This window comes from Ammospiza caudacuta, chromosome 9, assembly GCF_027887145.1.
Source record: "Ammospiza caudacuta isolate bAmmCau1 chromosome 9, bAmmCau1.pri, whole genome shotgun sequence".
In the NCBI taxonomy this organism is placed as follows: domain Eukaryota; kingdom Metazoa; phylum Chordata; class Aves; order Passeriformes; family Passerellidae; genus Ammospiza; species Ammospiza caudacuta.
Genome location: NC_080601.1, coordinates 33,932,554 through 33,951,923, shown reverse-complemented (window position 1 = coordinate 33,951,923; position 19,370 = coordinate 33,932,554). Strand labels below are relative to the sequence as shown.

General features: G+C 38.6%; 1 protein-coding gene across 1 annotated transcript in view; it reads right to left on the bottom strand.

Annotated features, from left to right (window-relative positions):
* The window catches only part of PLPP4 (phospholipid phosphatase 4), a 52,906-nt gene that overhangs the window by 20,187 nt on the left and 13,349 nt on the right, over positions 1-19,370 (bottom strand). Inside the window, exons 2-5 of the mRNA XM_058810705.1 lie at positions 17,052-17,160; positions 13,159-13,249; positions 9,792-9,855; positions 8,460-8,584 (exon numbers count right to left, since the gene is read on the bottom strand). Coding sequence (XP_058666688.1) covers positions 8,460-8,584; positions 9,792-9,855; positions 13,159-13,249; positions 17,052-17,160 — 389 coding nt within the window. The remainder of the gene's footprint in view (positions 1-8,459; positions 8,585-9,791; positions 9,856-13,158; positions 13,250-17,051; positions 17,161-19,370) is intronic.

The window sequence follows — 19,370 nt, the reverse complement described above, 5'->3', positions numbered from 1 at the left end:
GAATAGAAGAGAAAAGAGAAGAATATTTCAGTTGGAAGGGACCAACAATTATCATCTCTTCCTGCTGCCTGACCACTGCAGAGCTGAAAAAGCTAAAAAAAAAAATTTTTTTCAATAATTTTAAAATCATTTGAAATTAATGTTAATTTTAAAATTAATTCATTTTAGTCAATTATTTTGTAATTTTAAAAAATTACCAAAAGCTAAAGCAAGTTATTAAGAGCAGTGTCCAAATACCTCTTAAACATTGACAGGCTTGGCAAACACTGCCCAGCTCTCTGGGAAGCCTCTTCCAGTGTTGGACCACCCCCATGGGAAGGAGATTATTCTGACATTGAGTCTGAACCACCCCTGGCACAGCTTTGAATCATTCCCACGTGTCCTGTGGATCCCAGGGTGAAGAGACCAGCAAAGACAGGCTAATGAAATGAAGGATAAAATAGCTTATCATATGGTAGGGAACTTCTTGCATGACTAAGCAAGTGATGTTTTAAATATTTAGATGTCTGTGGAAATGCTCTGATAGCCTAAACATTGGGTCAATCATTCTGATTTCTATTTTTCTGATTAATTCCCTCAGTAAAATCATCCAGAGGCTTTTTCCTTGCCCCATCTCCCCTATGAGTGATTTTTTTAAAAATACTTCCCATGCTATTTCATCCACAAATCCAACTTTCATTGCCTTCCAACATGGTCAGAAACCCTCAACATAATCATTCCCCAAAAATTCCCAGTTGCTTATAAAAAATGTAGGAACCAGACTGAGAAACTTCCAAATCCATTGTCTAATCCAGGCTGAAACAAAGGAAAACTGAAAGCCTCAAAAAAAAAACAAAACAAACAAACAAACAAACAAACAAACAAAAAAACCAAAACCAAAAAAAACCCTCCACTAGTCAAATCAGTAGTTTCCAATAAAGCAGTATTACTTTTAAAAACATTTTGCATAAATAATTGTCATGTAGGCTTTGTTTGAGAAAACACTGATGTCATTATTTGTTCAGTGTTCTGCAGAAGGAAGGGGACATAAATTACCTAATAACTCAGGTTTGCTATGTGGAACTGACAGCATTAGCAAAATCCAAATGAGGCTATTGCAGGTGCTCTTTTTCTCTTTCTGGCATAAATAGTATACTTGATTTCCTGCATTTATCTCATAGCTTTTATCTCAAGAGCCTTTTAATATCCCCTCGCTTTCAAGAGACCTAAATTAATGTTTTCAGAAAATGTTATGACTGAGATTTCTGCTGTTTGATAAATCAGTCAACCACCTCTAAAGGAAGCTGCCTGGCATTTTAACTTTATCATTCAATTTCAAGGGTTTTATTGAGTTATTTTTCTTTTGCTTATAGCAGAATTGTAGTTGGCACTCCTGATTTTAAGGAAACTATTCTGGATTCAGGGTTGTTTGCATTAGAAGAACATGATCTTGTGTGAGTCAGGTCTATCCCTTTTGCTCAAAGGGGATTTGAGTGTGCAAGGAGGATTTGGAGACTGATCACAACTAATTCTTTTAGGGTGGAAAAGACCCACCCCAGCTCACAAAGGTAAATGCTCAGTAGGGAGTTTTAAAGTCCCCATGGACACAGAATATTTGGGTTTCCTCCCAAGTAGCTCTAATACAGGTAGAACACTCTCCTGCATACTCTGATTTATGTGCTGCAATGGCAGTTTCAAGGAATCTCAATGTTGGCCAGCACTGTAGTGAGATTTCTTCCTCAGAGATGGTCAGAAAGTGAAGTGCCAGCCCCGCCTGAGTTCACAGCCCTCCAATCTCAAATCAAACTTGTGCTTTCTGACCCATTTCACTGCAGAGAAGAGCTGTCACCACAGTGCACAGATGGAAATTGATCTTTAGATCTCTGCTGTGACTCAGAGAACTTTGAAGAGAAAAGGTCAGGCAGAAGAACGATGCTCTTTACTTTAGGTACAGCTGGAATCCACAGCAGCACAACAAAGCCTTCTGCAGCCTCTGAAACCAATACCTTAATATTAGCTTAAAAATTTGCCCAAAAACCTAAAGTTAAGTAAAAAGAAAGGAAGAATTAGACTGAAAGGTAATTAAGCTCCTTTCCTGCACAGATGAAAGCAAACTGAACAGATATAATAACCAAGAAACAGCAATTTAATAACCCATAACCAGCAGCAGCTGCTGGGAAAACTGGTTTATTGGAGTGAAGATCAGAGATTTACTCACACTTGCAGCTCACTTTTTTAACTTCAGCTTTTTCCATATTTCCATTTTGTCTCTAAGTGTAAACTCTAGCTCAAAAGGCAAAGGAAATAATTTTCTTCTTCACTTCTAAAGGGCCATTACTTTCTCAAACACATCAAGGCACCTTTGTTCATCAAGGAGGTAATTAAAAAACATGACAACACAAGTCACTGCTATTGTCCCCACTGCCTCTGATTGCATTCTTCATTTCAGATTCCTGATTGAATTCTCTGATTTCTTCAGCAATATTCAACAGTAATCTCTACAAACCTCTTTCAGCAATATAATAAAAAGAAGAAAAACAAAAACACCCACATGAGAAATGAAAGCTCTGGCACAGCTCTGTGTTAACATTCATTCTGTAAATATAAAATTGAAATGCTACCACAAAATTATTTCTTCAAAACTCTACTTTTTCCTTTCAAAAAGGCATCTCTAGACTCAATAAAGATTTTTATTAAAAAAAGGGACACAATTTATCCAAAAGTCAACTTTTCAAACTAATTCAAGTAACTAAATTGCAGATAGAAAAATAAAAATAACGAGTGTTTTATTAGTTTTGCTGCTTATATAGCAATTTTACACAGGATATGTTAATTTTAATTCATTTTATTCCCATAAATCCATTCAATCCAACGTGAAATTGAAAGTTCAATTATCTCTGCTGCCATAATGTTAAAATGGTTAATTTTTAGGAAATTTTGCTTCCAATCAGTTGATGGGATCTTTCTCTCAGGGATCAATATCCAGCAGGAAGGAATCTCCTGAAGTCCAACAGAGGGAAATGCAAATTCCTGGACTGGGGGAAAAACATCCCAGCTCTGCTGGTGGCAGCCAGTACAAGGTGAACTGGCACCAACTGAAGCACAGGAAATTGCATTTAAATATAATAAACATTTCCACTGAGTAGTCAGGCACTGGACCAGGTTCCCTGTGAGACAGGTTGTGGAATCTTCACTTTAAATCAAAACTGAAGTGGGAATCATCCTCTGGAACCTTCTCACCCTGACCCTGCTTTGTTGTGGCTGGAACTGCACAATTTCCAGAGGCACCTTTATCCTCAGAGTTCTGTGAATCCAGCTACAAGTTGATATAAACCAGAGCAGCAAATGATTATTCATTTTTTCCCAGCAGACACCTCAGTTTCAGGATGTCTCTGTGGGTATTGTGGCCACCATGGGCTCCATCTCCCCCTGACCACCAAAACTCAGCAGGACAAGCCCCAAGGAGCTTGAATTAACCAAGCCACTATTTTTGCTTCATTACAAAGGTACCAAAACCAGTTTCATGCACCTTCCTCTAATCTAATTCCTCAGCTGAAAAACACAGCTTCAATAGTTCTGGCCAATTCAGAAATAACACATTTAAAAATATTCACTAAGTAAAGCTGAAGCCAAAACTGGCAACTGCAATTTGCTTGCAAATGTTGTGAGCAGGATAAGAGCCTAAAGGGAGTTATATCATGAAGAATTAATCACTTCCTCTAAGAAAGCAAACAGGGTCAAGAATCTGGCATTAAATTCACAGAGGATTTTTGGTGTTTCTAAATAAATGGTGTTGTTACTATTATTTACCCATATTTGCTTGTACAAGGACTCCATTGCTACAATCACAGCAGCATATAGGACAGCTCCCTATCTAGGATTTAATTTTTTCTTTCAAGCTAAACAGCCCATTTTACTGAACAATATTTGAAACAAGCCTGTGATGCTGATTTGCTGCTTACTGTTCTGATAAGCAACACATGAACATAAACATTTCAGATGCAGCCATGAAGTTATCCTGGTTTTGGCAATAAATCAAGACTCATTTATTATCCATTTTAACATAAACCCATACTACTTTTGCAGCACTTTTGTTTGCTGCTGGTGGCCTGTCCTCATTTTTACAGGTGAAATCTGGGTCAAGGATTCAGTTAGAATGCAATGGATCAGTTCTTTATTCCTTTGATTTAGAGCTCTGTATCCAAAACTTGGAAAGATGATCTGGATTCATATTTTAAGCCTAAATTCATTTCAGACAGCAACTGGAAAAAGACATGGACAAAATCCAACTTGTAAAATTTGGTGGAACCAGTTTATATTTGTGCCATTACCAGGATATAAAGTGAAAAGAGAATTTGCCCCTTTATTTCCCCCTTCCTTCCAAACATCCAACTGGTGACGTGGCAACATCACAGGAAATTTACTGTTCATACTCTTCTGCTCTCTTCTGAGAACTCTCAAGAGGTCCCAGGGCATTGCAACAATTTTTAAGCTGCAGCTCATGAACCCTAGATTATTACCCTTTCAGAAATGTGAGCTCTCATATGGAAAATGGGCTCAGAATTCCTGTCACCTTAATTAAACATGTTCTTGACATGTGGTCAAGCAGAATCAGCCTTCCTTGTGCATGAAAAAGCCCTGGTGGCTTCCAGGCTGAACATGTTCGCTGAAAAAATTAAGATATATTCTCCAAACAAAGAAATTTACCCAATTATAGCAATTATAACCAATTATAGCTAACTGCAATTTAAGACTAACACAGGATTTAGAAAGCTGGCATGCTCTCTCATGACCCCATGGTAATAGTACAAATTCTAAATTCTGTCACCAAAATAGACTCAGACCTCGCTGTCCACACAAGTACCAATGAAATGCTCACTTCTTGCAGCCTGTATAAAAACTGGCACATTGTGAAATCTTCCTTGAGCTGGCAAATGTATAAAGCTACTCAAAGTAACAAAGAACTGTTCATTAAATGAACCCTACTGATTTCTTTTCCATTTTTAATTACTGCCTATTCAGCCTACCTGGAATTGCTCCACTGGATACAAACCTGGATTTACAAGCATTGTAAATTGATTTTTAGATAAATAACACTCCAGGACTCGTAAGTTCCTATTTTGTTTGTGGAGAGATTTTGTCAGTCGGACACAAATGTCAAAATGACAACAGGCATTAGATGAAAAGGAAGAAATCAATTACAAAAAGCCGTCTATCCACCCCATTAGTACAATGTATGCCTGCAAATTCAGTGATCTTTTCAGCTCCCAGTTGTGCACATGGCTTGTCCAATTAATTGTTCTGTGTTCATTCACCTTAATTTTCCTCTTGCATGTGTTGCATTCAGTTAAGTTCTCTTTATCCATATACATCACATTTTTCATCAGCTGGCATGCTGGGTAATCATTGCCAATAAAAGGTTTTCTGCTGATTTCTGCACCATTTGTTCTCTTTGTTTCATTCAATACACTCAATCATTCTGTCTGTATGTCCATCCATTTGGTTGCTCATTTTTTGTTTGTAGCTTGCTGCTGCTGTTTCCATCTTGTCGCAATGAGGGGAAAAAACATCTGGGGAGGTGGGGATGCAATGAGGCCTCTCCAGGGCAGGCTGCCAAAAAGTTCTCTGCAAGAAAACTCTTCAGAAGGCACACAGGCAGGACACAGGCAGGAAAAAATGCTGCATTTATGATCTTTAAACATCACTGTTTTGATGAAGTATGGGCACAGAGAGGCTGCATGGTTTCACCACAGGTGTTGGCTTTAAATTAGCATTAAATTGCCAATGGATTATAAAACCATGGAAATGCTAAATATGGAATAAAAAATTGTATATTTCAGAGATATTTTGGGTGTCAGAATAGCAACATTTGTGCCACTCAGGAGCACCTCTGAGCTCTTGGACACAGGCAGAAATGGAGCCAAAGGTCCATCTCCTCTCACAAGACTGGCAGCACAGTGGAAAAGAAGCAAAATGAGCTCCAAACAATCCAAAAGATCCAGAGATTTCTTTGATCCAGTGGAATATGCAAGTGACTCTTTGGCTTTATGAAACAGTCTCTGCTCCACACATTTTTCTTCTTTTATGCCATGCTCTCCTTGGCCCAGGAGGTGAGGCCAAGGAAATCATCAGTGCTCCAAGAAAGGAGAACTCTCCTTCAGGACACAAGTTGGCTCTGAGAGTGGCAACAGGCTGTTCACAACATTTTTATGGAGTGAGCAAGGTCAGGCCAGGCCAGGCCATCTGGGAGTGCCAGGGCTGTCACTCTTGACACACATCCCTGCATTTTACCCTCTCACAGCTCCCCATTTACAGCACCGCGGATTTTCTCATTCAAGGCCTCGTCTTGCATGGATGAAGTTTTAGATCCTGGTATAACAAAGCTTGTGATTGACAGCCTATCCTAGAAATGCCTTAAGAAAAACTGTTTTGAAGATGAGAATGGCTCTTGACTGAAGCTTCTAACCTGTCTTTATGAGCTGCCTGGCAGCTTTTACTTGTGATTTATTTTCCCTATGGGTTCAAGTGAAGTAGGAAATACCAAACTGTAGTGGGCTACTTAAAACCATCATACCAAGAGAGGTATTATGGTTTATGTCAACCCTCATCCTCACCACTTACATTTCTGTAGTCATGAAATAGAAAAAATAATCCCCCAAACAGTAACAGAAACAAAAAAAAAATAAAAAACCCAAACAAACAACCCTTTTTGGTGCTGTTCCATGAATTTCACAACAAACAGTGAAGAATGACAGAAATCTGAAGAGTGGAACACCTTCACTTTACCTCGTAACAATCTTGTGCTGAAGGAAGGGAGAAAGGTGCCAAGGAAAAATTTTGGACTGAGATTATGGAAGGAAAGTTCATAAGTAGCCACACGTTAAGAAGACAGGAAAAGCTAAGAGTTTTCTTTGAGCTAAGAAAATGGAAAACTACATTACAATTTGCAAACATGAATTATTATATCCCAAACATCCTCACTGCTTCAAGGTGTAGGAGAGCAGCATAATGGTGTGCTTCCCATAACACTTTTTTTGGTTTCCATTCTTTATACCACTGGGAATGAAGTAATAGCAAGAAACTAAACTTGTGATCATAACTATAAACTGTTCTTAATAAAACTGACAATTTTGGTTATGGAAATAATTTTGCTGCAGAGAAGAAGGGTTAGCATTGTATGATTGTCAAATTAAATGCTTTTCTTCTCCATTATGAGAGTAAAACATGTATGGATTTTTAAAGCTTGTCAGAGGCTTAGATATTATAACATCAGGCTTCAAACAGCTAAGTAGTTCAAGCAGCTGCAGAATTGCCTCTAAACTCTAACATACACTTACCAAGTGATAAAAATTACTGAATATATAATATCTCTTCATTCTTATCACATTTTAATAAAAGGCTTTGTGGTGGGAAATGCACTCAACTCAGCCACACTAATCTTATGTCAGTGATGGAGAAAGCTGCTCTCATAATTTTGATCTAAATACTCTGGGACATGATTCTGCTCCAATAAATTAGGTGTGAGCTTCAGCACCATAACTCAGAGCTTATACAACCAATGCCAGGTAAGAGGAAAACCCCAGGACTCCTCCTGTGGCTGCCCCACTGGCTTGGAACTAAAGCTTATAACACAGCCACAAACATCTAATAGTCTCTTATTTATTTGACTCAAACAAGAAAGGAGAAAAATCAGCTGACAATTTCATTCATCTCATCACCCTAGTTGTTTGCAATATATACTTCTGTACAATTAGGCAATTTGAAGTTACCACTTGCAAAATAATTCCATAGATACAACTTAGTGGTTCTCAATTGGCAGCTCTTAGAACAGCTGAAAGTAACAAACATTACTGGCCAAATAAAAAAACCCAAAGAAGCTTACAGTAATCAGGTTATTTTACACATAAAAAGAAGTTTTATCAGATATGGCATAAAACACACTAGAACTCATCTTCTCAAGACAGAAAAAGGAACCTTTACAAACACCTAAGTTAGTAAAACTAATTAAATCAGGTAGATTAACTCTCAAAAAGCCACCTAAACACGGGCAGGATGCAGCACAAACTGGGGGTACCTGATCAAACCATGAGACCAAGATTGAGGACCACCTCAAAGCCAAAAGAAGAGTGACTGTACTGTGCTACTTCATTGGAATATAACAAAATAAATATTTACTATACAGACAAAGGTCTGCACTGGGGAACAGATGCCCCTCAGAATCACAGTGTTCTGGAACCTTGAATATCCTTCACTCTCCTGACAGTCCTGCTGTGACTCTGAATGACCTCAGGTTCTCAAGATGAGGAAGAGTCACAGACTCACAATTTTATTTCCAGAAGGAAATTTCTGATTTTTTGTAAGTCAGGAATTCAGACTCCTCCAACAAAAATCAGGTTCATGATCCAGAAGAAAAAGAGCAACCCCAAGCCACAGAAAGGACAGCTTTTTATAAAAGAGGCACTGTATTCAAGTGAACTTACAGGAAGAGTGGATGCTTGGAAAGCTTTTTCTGCCTTCAGAGACCAGGTCTGGATCACCTGTGCAGTGCATTTCAGAGTTCATTACTCCATCTGGAAAGCAGCGGTAAAAGAAATCGGGACGCGGTCTACAAAAAACACCATGGATATTAAAAATACAAAAAAAAGCTGTAGTACCAAATAAACCTCACAGTGATTATTACATTTACTGCTTATCACACACATGCAGGCTACTCTTGCCTAGAGTGATCAGTTTTGCACAAAGTGTAATGACTCAAATTTTCACAGGTTTTGCTGAAACACCCAGCTCAGAACATCCAAAACTCAGCCACCAAAATCCAAACCAGCCTTGATGCTGTCTCAGTGCATTGAGCAAACCTCCCAGCTTCTCCTGACCCTGCTGTGAGCTGGTCCTGTAGGTTAGGCTGGTGTCATACTGATCCTGAGCCAATAAACCATGTGGAGAAGAAAAGTGAATAATCACAGATTCAGAGACAAGCTGACAGCAAAATACTTGGCTTGGAGTGCAGGATAAATGAGCTTATTCCTGTCTAAAGAAGTGGGTGTATTCTTAATTATTTTAAAAGCACCCATCAAATAAAAGTGCCAAGTGCCATTACTGTCAGGGCACCAGCTCTGCAGCAGAGAGGGTTCATCAGAAATCAAACACAAATATTGCTTCCTCAATGCTGCAAAACATCCCAGCAACAAATCAGCACAGGACTGTGTTTACAGTGTATGAACTCAAGTCAATGTGTATTTTTCAGCTGAAATTATTAAAAATTTTGATAAAGAGACAAAAATTATCTAAAACATATTTTCTAAGCCCTTCATTCAAAATAATGCTTCCCTAAAGAAATGTTCTACTAAGGAATCCATTTACTGCCCAACTGCCAGGTTTGTTTTGCTGTGGATGCTGACGTCACCTGGACACAGAATCTGCTTCTCACAAAATGAACTGATTCCTGTTTAACCAGACAAGGGGCACTGGCATCTGAGCTCCCACATGCTGTGGCTCTCCTCTCCCATGCTGCCAATTTAATGAGCTGATTTCAGCTCCCACCACTCCTCCCAAAGCCCTCTCTAGTCTGGGTCTGCCAGCCAGCCAAACCAGCAGCAGAACACGGCCATGGATTCCTGCCACAGTGGGGTGTCACCTAATGAAGTTGTACAACACCTGTACAACTTGTCCAGGCCAAGGACAGCCCCACAGGGCCCCTCTGACTCCACATGCTCTGGAGCAGCAGCTCTCTATTTATTGGGACTTGCTGCAGCTGCCAGTCTGTCTCCATTCCTCTCAAGTGAAACCCATCATTTAGAGCATGACAGACTTACCTTCCCACTATTAATTTAATAGTATTTGTGCAGACACCATTCAGGGCTAGAGCCAAGGAAACAGCTACAAAACACAATGAACAAAGAGAACAATAATAACCCAAGTACCAAGCAATAAACTGCAGCATTACAGCATTTGATTTACAGACTTAAACCATTACTGGGCTGAAAACTGAATGATCTTTTTTTTAACCTACTGTTTTTATTGTTAACCAGACTAAGGAGAGACCTCAGAGCATTGTAATAATCATTACTTAGTTTGTTCTTATTTCCTTACACAAAGCCAGTTTTCCTACCATGCCATTTGCACATGCATAAGTCAATAAATGGGAAAAAATTAGAGAATGAAGTACTGTGGTTTGGAATTTTTGAGTTTTGTAATTTACCAGATTAAACTCTCATGCTCTTTATGTCAAGCAGAATCCCTGTATAGACCAATACACAAGATATATTGATATATCTACACATACATGTAGATATATGTGTACATATATGTGTGTGTATGTGTGATACAATTAAACACTTCACTTCCATGTTAAAGCATTGCCTTTGGCCAAAATTACAATTGGATGACTTTATTTCTCTTTCAAAAGGATTTGGATGTTTTGATTAAATATTTCAGTGGTTTTCCCTCAGGTTTGCTCCCATGATTAACAATTTTCTTCTGATAAAATTGGAGAACAAGAAGGAACTGTCATACTAGGTGAGAATTAATCATCTCTTCTATTTGTGCTTGCATGCCAAGTCCCCAGACTTTCCAAAGAACCTAATCTCAAGCCTGTGGAGATCTTTGCCTTGATTTCACTGGCACTTGGATCCTGCACATACACACATTTTACATTAAAAATTACTTAATTTTGCAGTCCACACCGTAGCTCCCTGCTGCAAACCAGGAGCCAATGAATTTTATTTCCCATCAGAAAAAAAATTATCAGGCAAATGTCTGATTTCCAGCAGAACATTTACAGTAATACAGCTTTGATTATGACAGCCACTGAGCTATTTTCTCCTTGGGCTGCTGCCCCAGATGCTGCACTTCAGCAACACTCATCCTGTCTCCATAAAACCTTTGCCTGAGGATATTACAGATCATAAAATGTGTTATAATGTTATATTTTTTTACAGTTAAAAAAAGGAAAAAAGTGGGACCTTCATCAAAGCAAAAATAAGGGTTTTCTCAGAATGTAACAATAGATGCCAGGAAAAATGAAAGAACAAGTCAATCCTGGAGACACCCATGCTGTTAAATAAACTCTTCTTTCAACATCTGTGTTCACACTGACCACTCAATTCCATGCTCTGTTTGCCCCTGCCATTGTTTTGTCTCAGTTTTTATGGAAATTGCATGGGAAAATTTTCCATAAAATCAAATGCAGATGACCAGCAATGCCACAGCACTACACTGCCCTTCTTAAAAAACATATCTGCTTTTGAAGACAGGCAGTAAAATTCAGTTGCTTTGTTGAGTTTTGTCTTGATTATTCCTTGTACACCTGACTGAGCTCTGCCTTCACTGTTGCACATTCCTTACACTGGCAAGCCAAGCATCAAGTGAGAGTATGAATGTAGGATGATAAAACAAAATAAATCTATTTGTTCTGCTCTTGTTTCATTTAAGAAAGATCCCTATTGCCCATCTAAAGTCATATAATCCAGTCAGTGAGAGATTCAGAACTCCCAGGGGAAGGCTTAAGGACACCTAAATTAACTCCTCCCTTACTCCAGGTGCATTGAATCCCTTTCTCTCTATTAATGGCTATATGAGGGGCAAAGAATTTTCATCTCTTTTTCACCTTTTCTCCCCTCCATGCATCATGCTTAAAGAAATCCACCTTTTGGGGGACTCCCTGATCATTCTTTATGGACATTCTGTGCCAGATCTCAGCAAACCAGAGGCTCACCACCCCTAATGAACCTTCACATCATCAGACACTGAATTTTATCAGAGTACAGTGCACTTGAACTGGTAAATAAGTGGCAAATAAGCCACAAGAAGTTCCACACTATGGCACAAACTGAACAGAACATCAAGGTTGGTGTTTCCTTAGTCTGGGCAGCAAGGGGAATGCTGGGGAAGCCGGGAACTTTTCTTCTAGATGTTATAGAGGGAATAACAGAAGGAAAAATAGCAGGAAAAAATAAATAAAGTCTTCTTAGAAGAAAAAGGTGAAAGTAAGTGATGGAGGAACTGAGCCTAAGCTCCTTTCCTACTTACACAACAGGGAGGGAGGCTCAGAACTGACTGTGTGTGTTTCATGAATGAGGAGTTATTTCCACTGAATGGACTTGTCAGGGAGGCATCACTGTAAGACATTTCAGAACTTACAACAAATGACTGGCAGCAGTCAAAACAAACCTAGGATCATTTCACACTTGTGTGAGAGCAACTAGAGAAAGAATAATCTATGGAAATTAAGCCTTGTCTAAAAATTTTTTTTCCAATTACACAGTGCCATTTACATCCTACCTAGTTAAAGCAAGGCTGAGTATTGCTCTAATTTTACCATGTAAGGGGCAATAAATAAAGTGCAAATTAGCCAGTAAAACAGAATTTCAGAATTATGAATATTTCAAACACAAGGCAAACAAAAACATTTGCAGTTCTTATGCTTCAAGATATCCCTTGGCAGTGAAAGTGCTTGAATCAATATTGGTCTCTGAAAATTATTTATATATATATATATAAAGGATCTAAGTACATACCACTGTAAGATTTCAAGAGATAGGCACAGCCAGAATTAGCTGGAACAACTTAAAACTTACCCTTTTCATTGTCCTCTGCTCCAATTTCCTGCCTACAGCAGTAATTAGACCTAACCCATAGCACAGCCACTACTGCTCACAGTCCAGGATTAAGTGCACAGCTAATTCCATTGGCAGTTAAGGATGAAACAACAGCTTCTAATTAGAAAAACTGAGCCAAGAGCATGGATTTTGCAATGGGTAACAGTAAATTGCAGGAGAAGATCAGAGAAAACAATGAGAGGAGTAATTTTCTACCCTAAGCAGCTGAGCTGCACAGGACTTTCCAGTCAAAGCCTTGATTTAGAATAGCTGCAAGTAAGAGGTAAGTAATAGATTGGGTGTGACAGAAAAAATATACATCTGAGGAGTCTCTCAGATGGACCTGTCTTTGCTGATCAAATTCCAGTCCTTGCTGGCTAAATGGTGGAATTCAGGCACAGAATTTGTACTCTACAAACTCACATAAACCCAAAGGCTTCTGTAAGATGCCCTGGAACTGCACTGAAAATTACTATAATGGGCTGTAATGGAGACAGGTTTTCTTCAAGGCTTGAACTACACTTGGAATCAATCTCTGAGAGCCATCAGACACTTTTCCACCTTGAAGAATGACATACATTACCTAAGAAAGCCTCTTTAATTTCGGTCTTGTCTGTTCGACGGATTATTTTCACCACGAAAATGACTGCGAGCGGCGTGAGGAAGGAAATTGCCTGTGAGAGATAACAAACACCATGAGTGAGAGCATCAATTCCTTCTCTGCCCCACTGATTAATAATTAGCTGCAGCTAGCTCCATTTAAACTGAATGATCTTTATCAAACTCCTGACCTTAAGCAAAGTGGGATGATTTGTCTTTGCAACTCCAGGGTGACGAGCACATTAATATTCCAATATAGCCCTCAGCTATAATTGATTTGTAATTGCCCAGAGATGCATTTGAAATGTCAGCTCCTCCAATAAAAAAGTAACAGTCCCTAAGGTCCACAAAATTCCAAAATACAGATTTTGGACATTTTTTCCTCAGGGTGCATTGCTGAGGAAGGCAGCCCACCCACCTGGGCTCAGTACACCCCTACTCAGACAGCAGCACCAACCTCTTCGAATTTTAAAATTCTCTTTATCTTTCTTTTTGTTTTCTTTTCAACTGTCATGCTTGAATGCATTGGGAAGATTGTGCCTTTATGATTCTTTTGTTTACAAATGTTCAGATGTGGAGCAAACTGCTTTATTTTGTTCAAACTCAGAAAAACAACATCTGAGAATCTACAGGTTTAGTCACTGGTTAAACAGAATATCCTGTAATTGTCAGTGCTGAAGGACAGGAATCCTCCTACCAGGAACCTGAAATGGCATCTGTGCCTCAGTGCACACATTTTATTCTCTTTAAAAAAAGTTAATATTACTGGTTGAGGTTTGGGTTTGTTTGTTTGTTTGTTTTAACAAGGCAAAAATTAAGCTGTAAATGGCACAAGGGGTGCCAGGTCTTAAGTAAGATTATGCTTTCTTTACTGAAGTTGAACTGGGCCTTACTCTTAAATAGCCTCAGTGACAGAAAAACCAGACCAGACAGATATGTTATGGCAAAAATCTTCTTTTTATGCCACAGATTAATCCCAGTCCTCACTTTATGATTTTAGCCAATCTGAGTAGGAAACAACACGAGAGTAGAATATGTTTGTGATTTTGGCTGTGCATCTTGCACCAGATTGTCCTTGCCTGCATATCCAAAATACTAACTCAGTCAACCATGCAGATTAAAACAAAGGCTGGAGTCTGTTCTCCTTTTCTACATTTAGGAAGGCAGGCACCAGAATTTGTGCAAAAAGAGGAGTCACTTCCATTTAAAATCTCCCCCTAAGTATGTGTGAAATTCAAGTTTGGATGCCAATGCCACATTACTGCTCCAGAAATATTCACTTCTCTCTCTCCTCATCAACAATTTAATTTCTGCTTTCAGACACAGTGTGAAATAAAAAAAAAAAAAAAAAACAGAAGCAAATCCGAGAATTTGTAGTTTCATTCTTAAAAATAAAGACTGCCACCAGGAAAAAAAAAAGATGAAAAATATCAGCATTCCAGACTGAAGAACATGCAGAAATACAGCCAAGGCTGACAGGCTCATAGTGGTGGTTTAATGGAGTCAGAAATCTTTTGAACAAACAGGAGCATCAGAAATTATCAACAAAGAATAGCATTCAAGTGGCAGCTTGCTCCAAACCACTTCCCCATCCATCTTCAGAAATCTGGTAAAACTGCAGATTTCCTCATATTTTACAAGCATGTGAATTTTTTAGGGAGATGAACTATTCATGTCCATGGTGTACTGCTGCTCCTTACACAAAAGCATTAGCTGGAAGGTGCTCTTTATTCTGCAGCAAAATGCACACACAAAGAAATTTTGGCTTGTGACAGACTCCTTTTATTTATTTTGCAAAAAAGTTTTTCTATGGCTCATATCTAAAACAGATTTGGCAACATTCTAATGAGCAATACTCTCCTCAGATGCATCTCAGCAATGTTTCCTTTCCCAGCAGTGAAATATTCCTGCCTTGCCAGGCTTTTGTGAAACATGGACAAAATCTCTGTCATTTATTATTCATCCTGGCAATGCTGAAGTTACAGGGACACAATCCCACTTTTCCAAGGGAAAGCTGGCAGTTACCTGCACTTTGCAAGACAAGGAATATCCTTTGATAGACACAGAGCCAGGCTCAGCTCTTCCCAGATTTTGCTCCCCATGCAGAAATCATCTTTGTCTAATTTGGATGTGCATTCACAACGTTTCTATTGAATTCAAGTCTCTCATAGCAAATAAAATAATCCACTAAATCATAAAGTCATACAGATTGCTTTCTGATAAGCCATGGCCATAATTTCAATATTGGAGTACGGTGGTGGCAACAAATTCTTTCCATAATGAGCAATGATAGAGTAGGATTTTTCTTCTTTTAAATTAAAAAAATAAGAAAAATATATAGAAATTACCCATATTTCTTAATTTAAGAAGCTGTTGATTGTTTAAAATCTGAACCAGAAAGAGAATACAGACCATACAAATGTTACTGACACAGAGTTGCCTCAAAGTTCCACCACCACAAACTTTGCCAAAATCCGGAGCTATGGGAACATATTAAATGGGAATATTATTATGGGAATATATTATAACTATATCCCAGAATTGTGCTTCCCAGTGCCTTATTCCCCTGGGGAATAAGAGCATGGATTAATGATTATCCCAACTGGCTTCAAAACTCATTTCCCCTCTGCAGCAAAACCCTGTGCAATGATTCACTCTTGGTTCTTGAACTATTCTGTTACAAACACATCTGAGGAACCATGTAGGAAAGCAATGCTGAGCATGAGCAAAAACCACACCATTAAACTCAGTCTTTCCCAGCACAACAATTTAATGTTTGGCTTGGGGGTTGTTTTGTTTATTTGTTATTTGATTTTTGGTTTTTAAGTTTTTTGCACAGCTGTCTTCTGTTTCAGGAAAAACATATATTTTCTTCCATCCAAGATTAAAAAGTCCAAAATAGAGCTGCTTCTTAATGCAATAGAAACAAAATGTTTCTTGTTTATAAAGGCAAAATTTAAAAATCAGGCCTTCAGCCTCTGCCTTAGAAGGTTGGGATAAATGGTTGCCTGATATGCAGGAGGTGCCTTTAAACGGTTCCTTAATTAAAATTTCATTATAAACGAAGGATTAAGCATTTCTAAAAAAGTTGAATAGAAATTATATAGCTGATTTGCATTTAATCTGAGTTCAAGTTTGAAAAGTAAAACCCTGGGTTCACTGAAGACTCAGGAAAAGGTGACCTTGAGGCAGCTGTTGGAAAGACTGAACTACCACTTTTACAGCCTGAACTAGAGCCATAATTTCAGCATTTCTGAGCTGGTGTGTTTTACTGCAGTCATATATAGAGATTATCATGATTATTAATCATTGCTAGTGAAGGTTATCAAAATTATGAAGTTTGATAACCAAATTCAGCCATCCAGCCTGCATGTGCTGAGCAGGGAAGAGCCAGAGGAGCAGTGACAGCAGGGCAGCTCTGTGATATATTTAGTGTTGGCAGAAGCTAAAACAAAGGTTTTGCCTCTAGGGAAAAAAAAAAAAGATTATTCAGAGTCCAGTATCTCAGTGCTTAACATGACTAAAACAAATTGGATCTCAAAATTTAAGCACTTAACCTTCTAAGAGCATGGCAAGGTTTTGTCAGGTCACACAACCAGCTAATTGAAAAAACTTCTCTACTGATTTCTCTCACATCCCTCTCAGCTACCACTGCTCTGAATCCTAAACTGAAAAATCAACATTTATAGATTCAGTCATCTCATAATGCTGCTTTTTAAAGACTTCCCATCATTTGCTACATTTTGGACAACACTGGCTTGGAAAAGAATTGACTTTAGGTTTAAAGGAACTTCCTCTACTCGTGAAATATTTCCTGCTGCTTATCAAAGGAACATTCACTCAGTTTGCAGCCATCAGATGCCCTTAGGTACTTACAAACATGAGCCGTGTGGGGATGTTGTCTGATTGCACCAAGGGATTTTTGTACAGCCAGATCTCCTCTGGCTGGATCACTCGCTGGAATGGATCCAAAAATTCGGTAAAACTGAAAAAAAAAAATGAAAGATACAAATTTTTCACAATTTGAAGTGATGACCAAAAACCCCCAGAAGAGTTCTGCTCATTTAGAATTTCTCCCAAACTTGACTATGATATAGCATGCATGAATTATCCCTATTAATAAATTGTTATACTGCCATCCCACCTCACTGCATTTTAGTAAGAAATTTTATAAATACACCCTTCAGAAAATGGGTTTTAAAATTCTACACCTTTGAAGTTGGTCTACAACTTTATAAAAGTTCCATAAACATTACTGTGGAGAATAAATTGTTCTCTTTTTTTTGGGGTAAAAGTGTGCAAATAACACTGTGAGATTAAATAAATCATGTAGTCATTTATTATCAATTTACAACCATGTATGCCAGCCTTTTATAATTATTGTGTATAATTCCTAAAAAAATTATGTAACAAATGTAAAATATTAAATGCCTTTCAAATGTCAAGATTCAGACTTTGAAACACGACAGTTGCATTTGCAGGATCACAAAGCAAAAGAAAGAAGCAGCCCAGAAAATTTCTTCCACTGATAGAAAAAAGAGATAACTTAGAGAATATCTCCAAAAGAGACTTACTCCTAAAACAGGATGGGCTGTCAAGCTTAAGAAGAATCTAAGTCTACTAGAAATGTCTCATTCTATCAAAACACTTTTCATTTTGTTATTGTGTCTATTAGCCCTCTTACAAAGCAAAAAAACCCAAAAGAACAGAAAACCAAAAAAAAAACCAGAAAACCAAAATCAATCCACCCAAACAAACACACTAAAAAACCTCATCATTCTGTAATTATGTTATTTTGCAATTAAGGGCATCAAAATAAAATGTTGAGGTCCCATTGTTCTGTAGATAGTAATTTCTGTGGGTATCTTTTGTCACGCACTGAAAGAAAAAGCAAGAATTGTGATCTGTGGATGCAGCTGGAAGTTTCAGAAGCTTCTCATGACTACCTAAATTGTCTCACTTCATTTAAACCATACTCCTTTTTCCACAGAGCTCTTCAGTGCTATTTAACTTTTCTGGGCTTTGAATTAATATCAGACAGCCTGGGAAGTTTGGCTTTTGCTTTTCACTGCTCATTTCAGGTCTGGGTTACCAGGGCTCAAGGGATGGGTGCTGAGGGAGCACACAGGGAGTTTTCTGCAGGTTGGTCTCACCTGATAAACCAGAGCCAGAACTCAGAGGTGTAGCAGCCCAAAGCTTCATTTACTGGAAGTTTTCCAAAGCCAAGGGTTTTAAACCTCTCCAAACCCAGGTTTTACATCAGGTGACTTTGTAAAGAGAAAAAGCCCAAAGCAATTTGCAGAGCAGAGTGAAATTAAACCATACTCACACATGCAGCTCTCCCCAGGGAAGAGAAACCTCAAAAAACCCAGCTGGGTCAGCAATTTCCTCAAGAGGAGCAAACCACTGCCTCTGCCCGTGGCAGGGAGAGGAACTAGGACACCTTGAAAGGTCTTTTCCACCCCAAACCCTTCTCTGACCCCTTTACCTGAGCACACTCAGACTCCCTGACCACTTCTTCCTCTCCTTTCCTGTAGTAATTACACATCCTCTGAACAGAGAGAGACATGGCTCTCCCAGGAAAATCCTGGCAGCTGTGGGAAACTTCAGAGGAAAGAATTCACGCAATGATTATCTCTTTTTCTGTAACCATTGTTTATAGATATGGTTCTCCAGTGTGCTATTCACCAAGAGGGTGAGAGAGGATTCCTAAAGGCCAATCAGGTCTTAAATCCACCATTGTTTCTGTAAGAACTGCAGATTTCTGATAACCAAGTGTCTTTTCATGCCTTGTGATGATGGAGTCTCTGTGTCACCTTTGGCTGTCCCCAGAACTCCTCCAGTGATACTTTCCTAAAGGAAAACAACCAAATTTAAGGACCAAAGAAGGTCAAACACAGCCTTGTCACTTTTAACAATATTTCTGTTTCCTGTACTGGCCTAGATGGACAACAAGATTGTTCTGGGAGCTTAAGGAGTCTGGTTTTGCAAGGGGAATATTTGCTGTTGTGCTCAGCTTCTCCAACCCAGAGTCTGAGCCTGCTCTCCCAAGGAAGGTGAACTTCAGAAGTGTCAAAACAATTTGTTTCAGTGTTTTCAAACTGAAAACAAAGATTTTTGAAGTTTAAAAGACAGTGGCTTGTGCAAGACATGAAAATAGGAAATATTTATAAAGAAGAACAGCTCCATATCCCC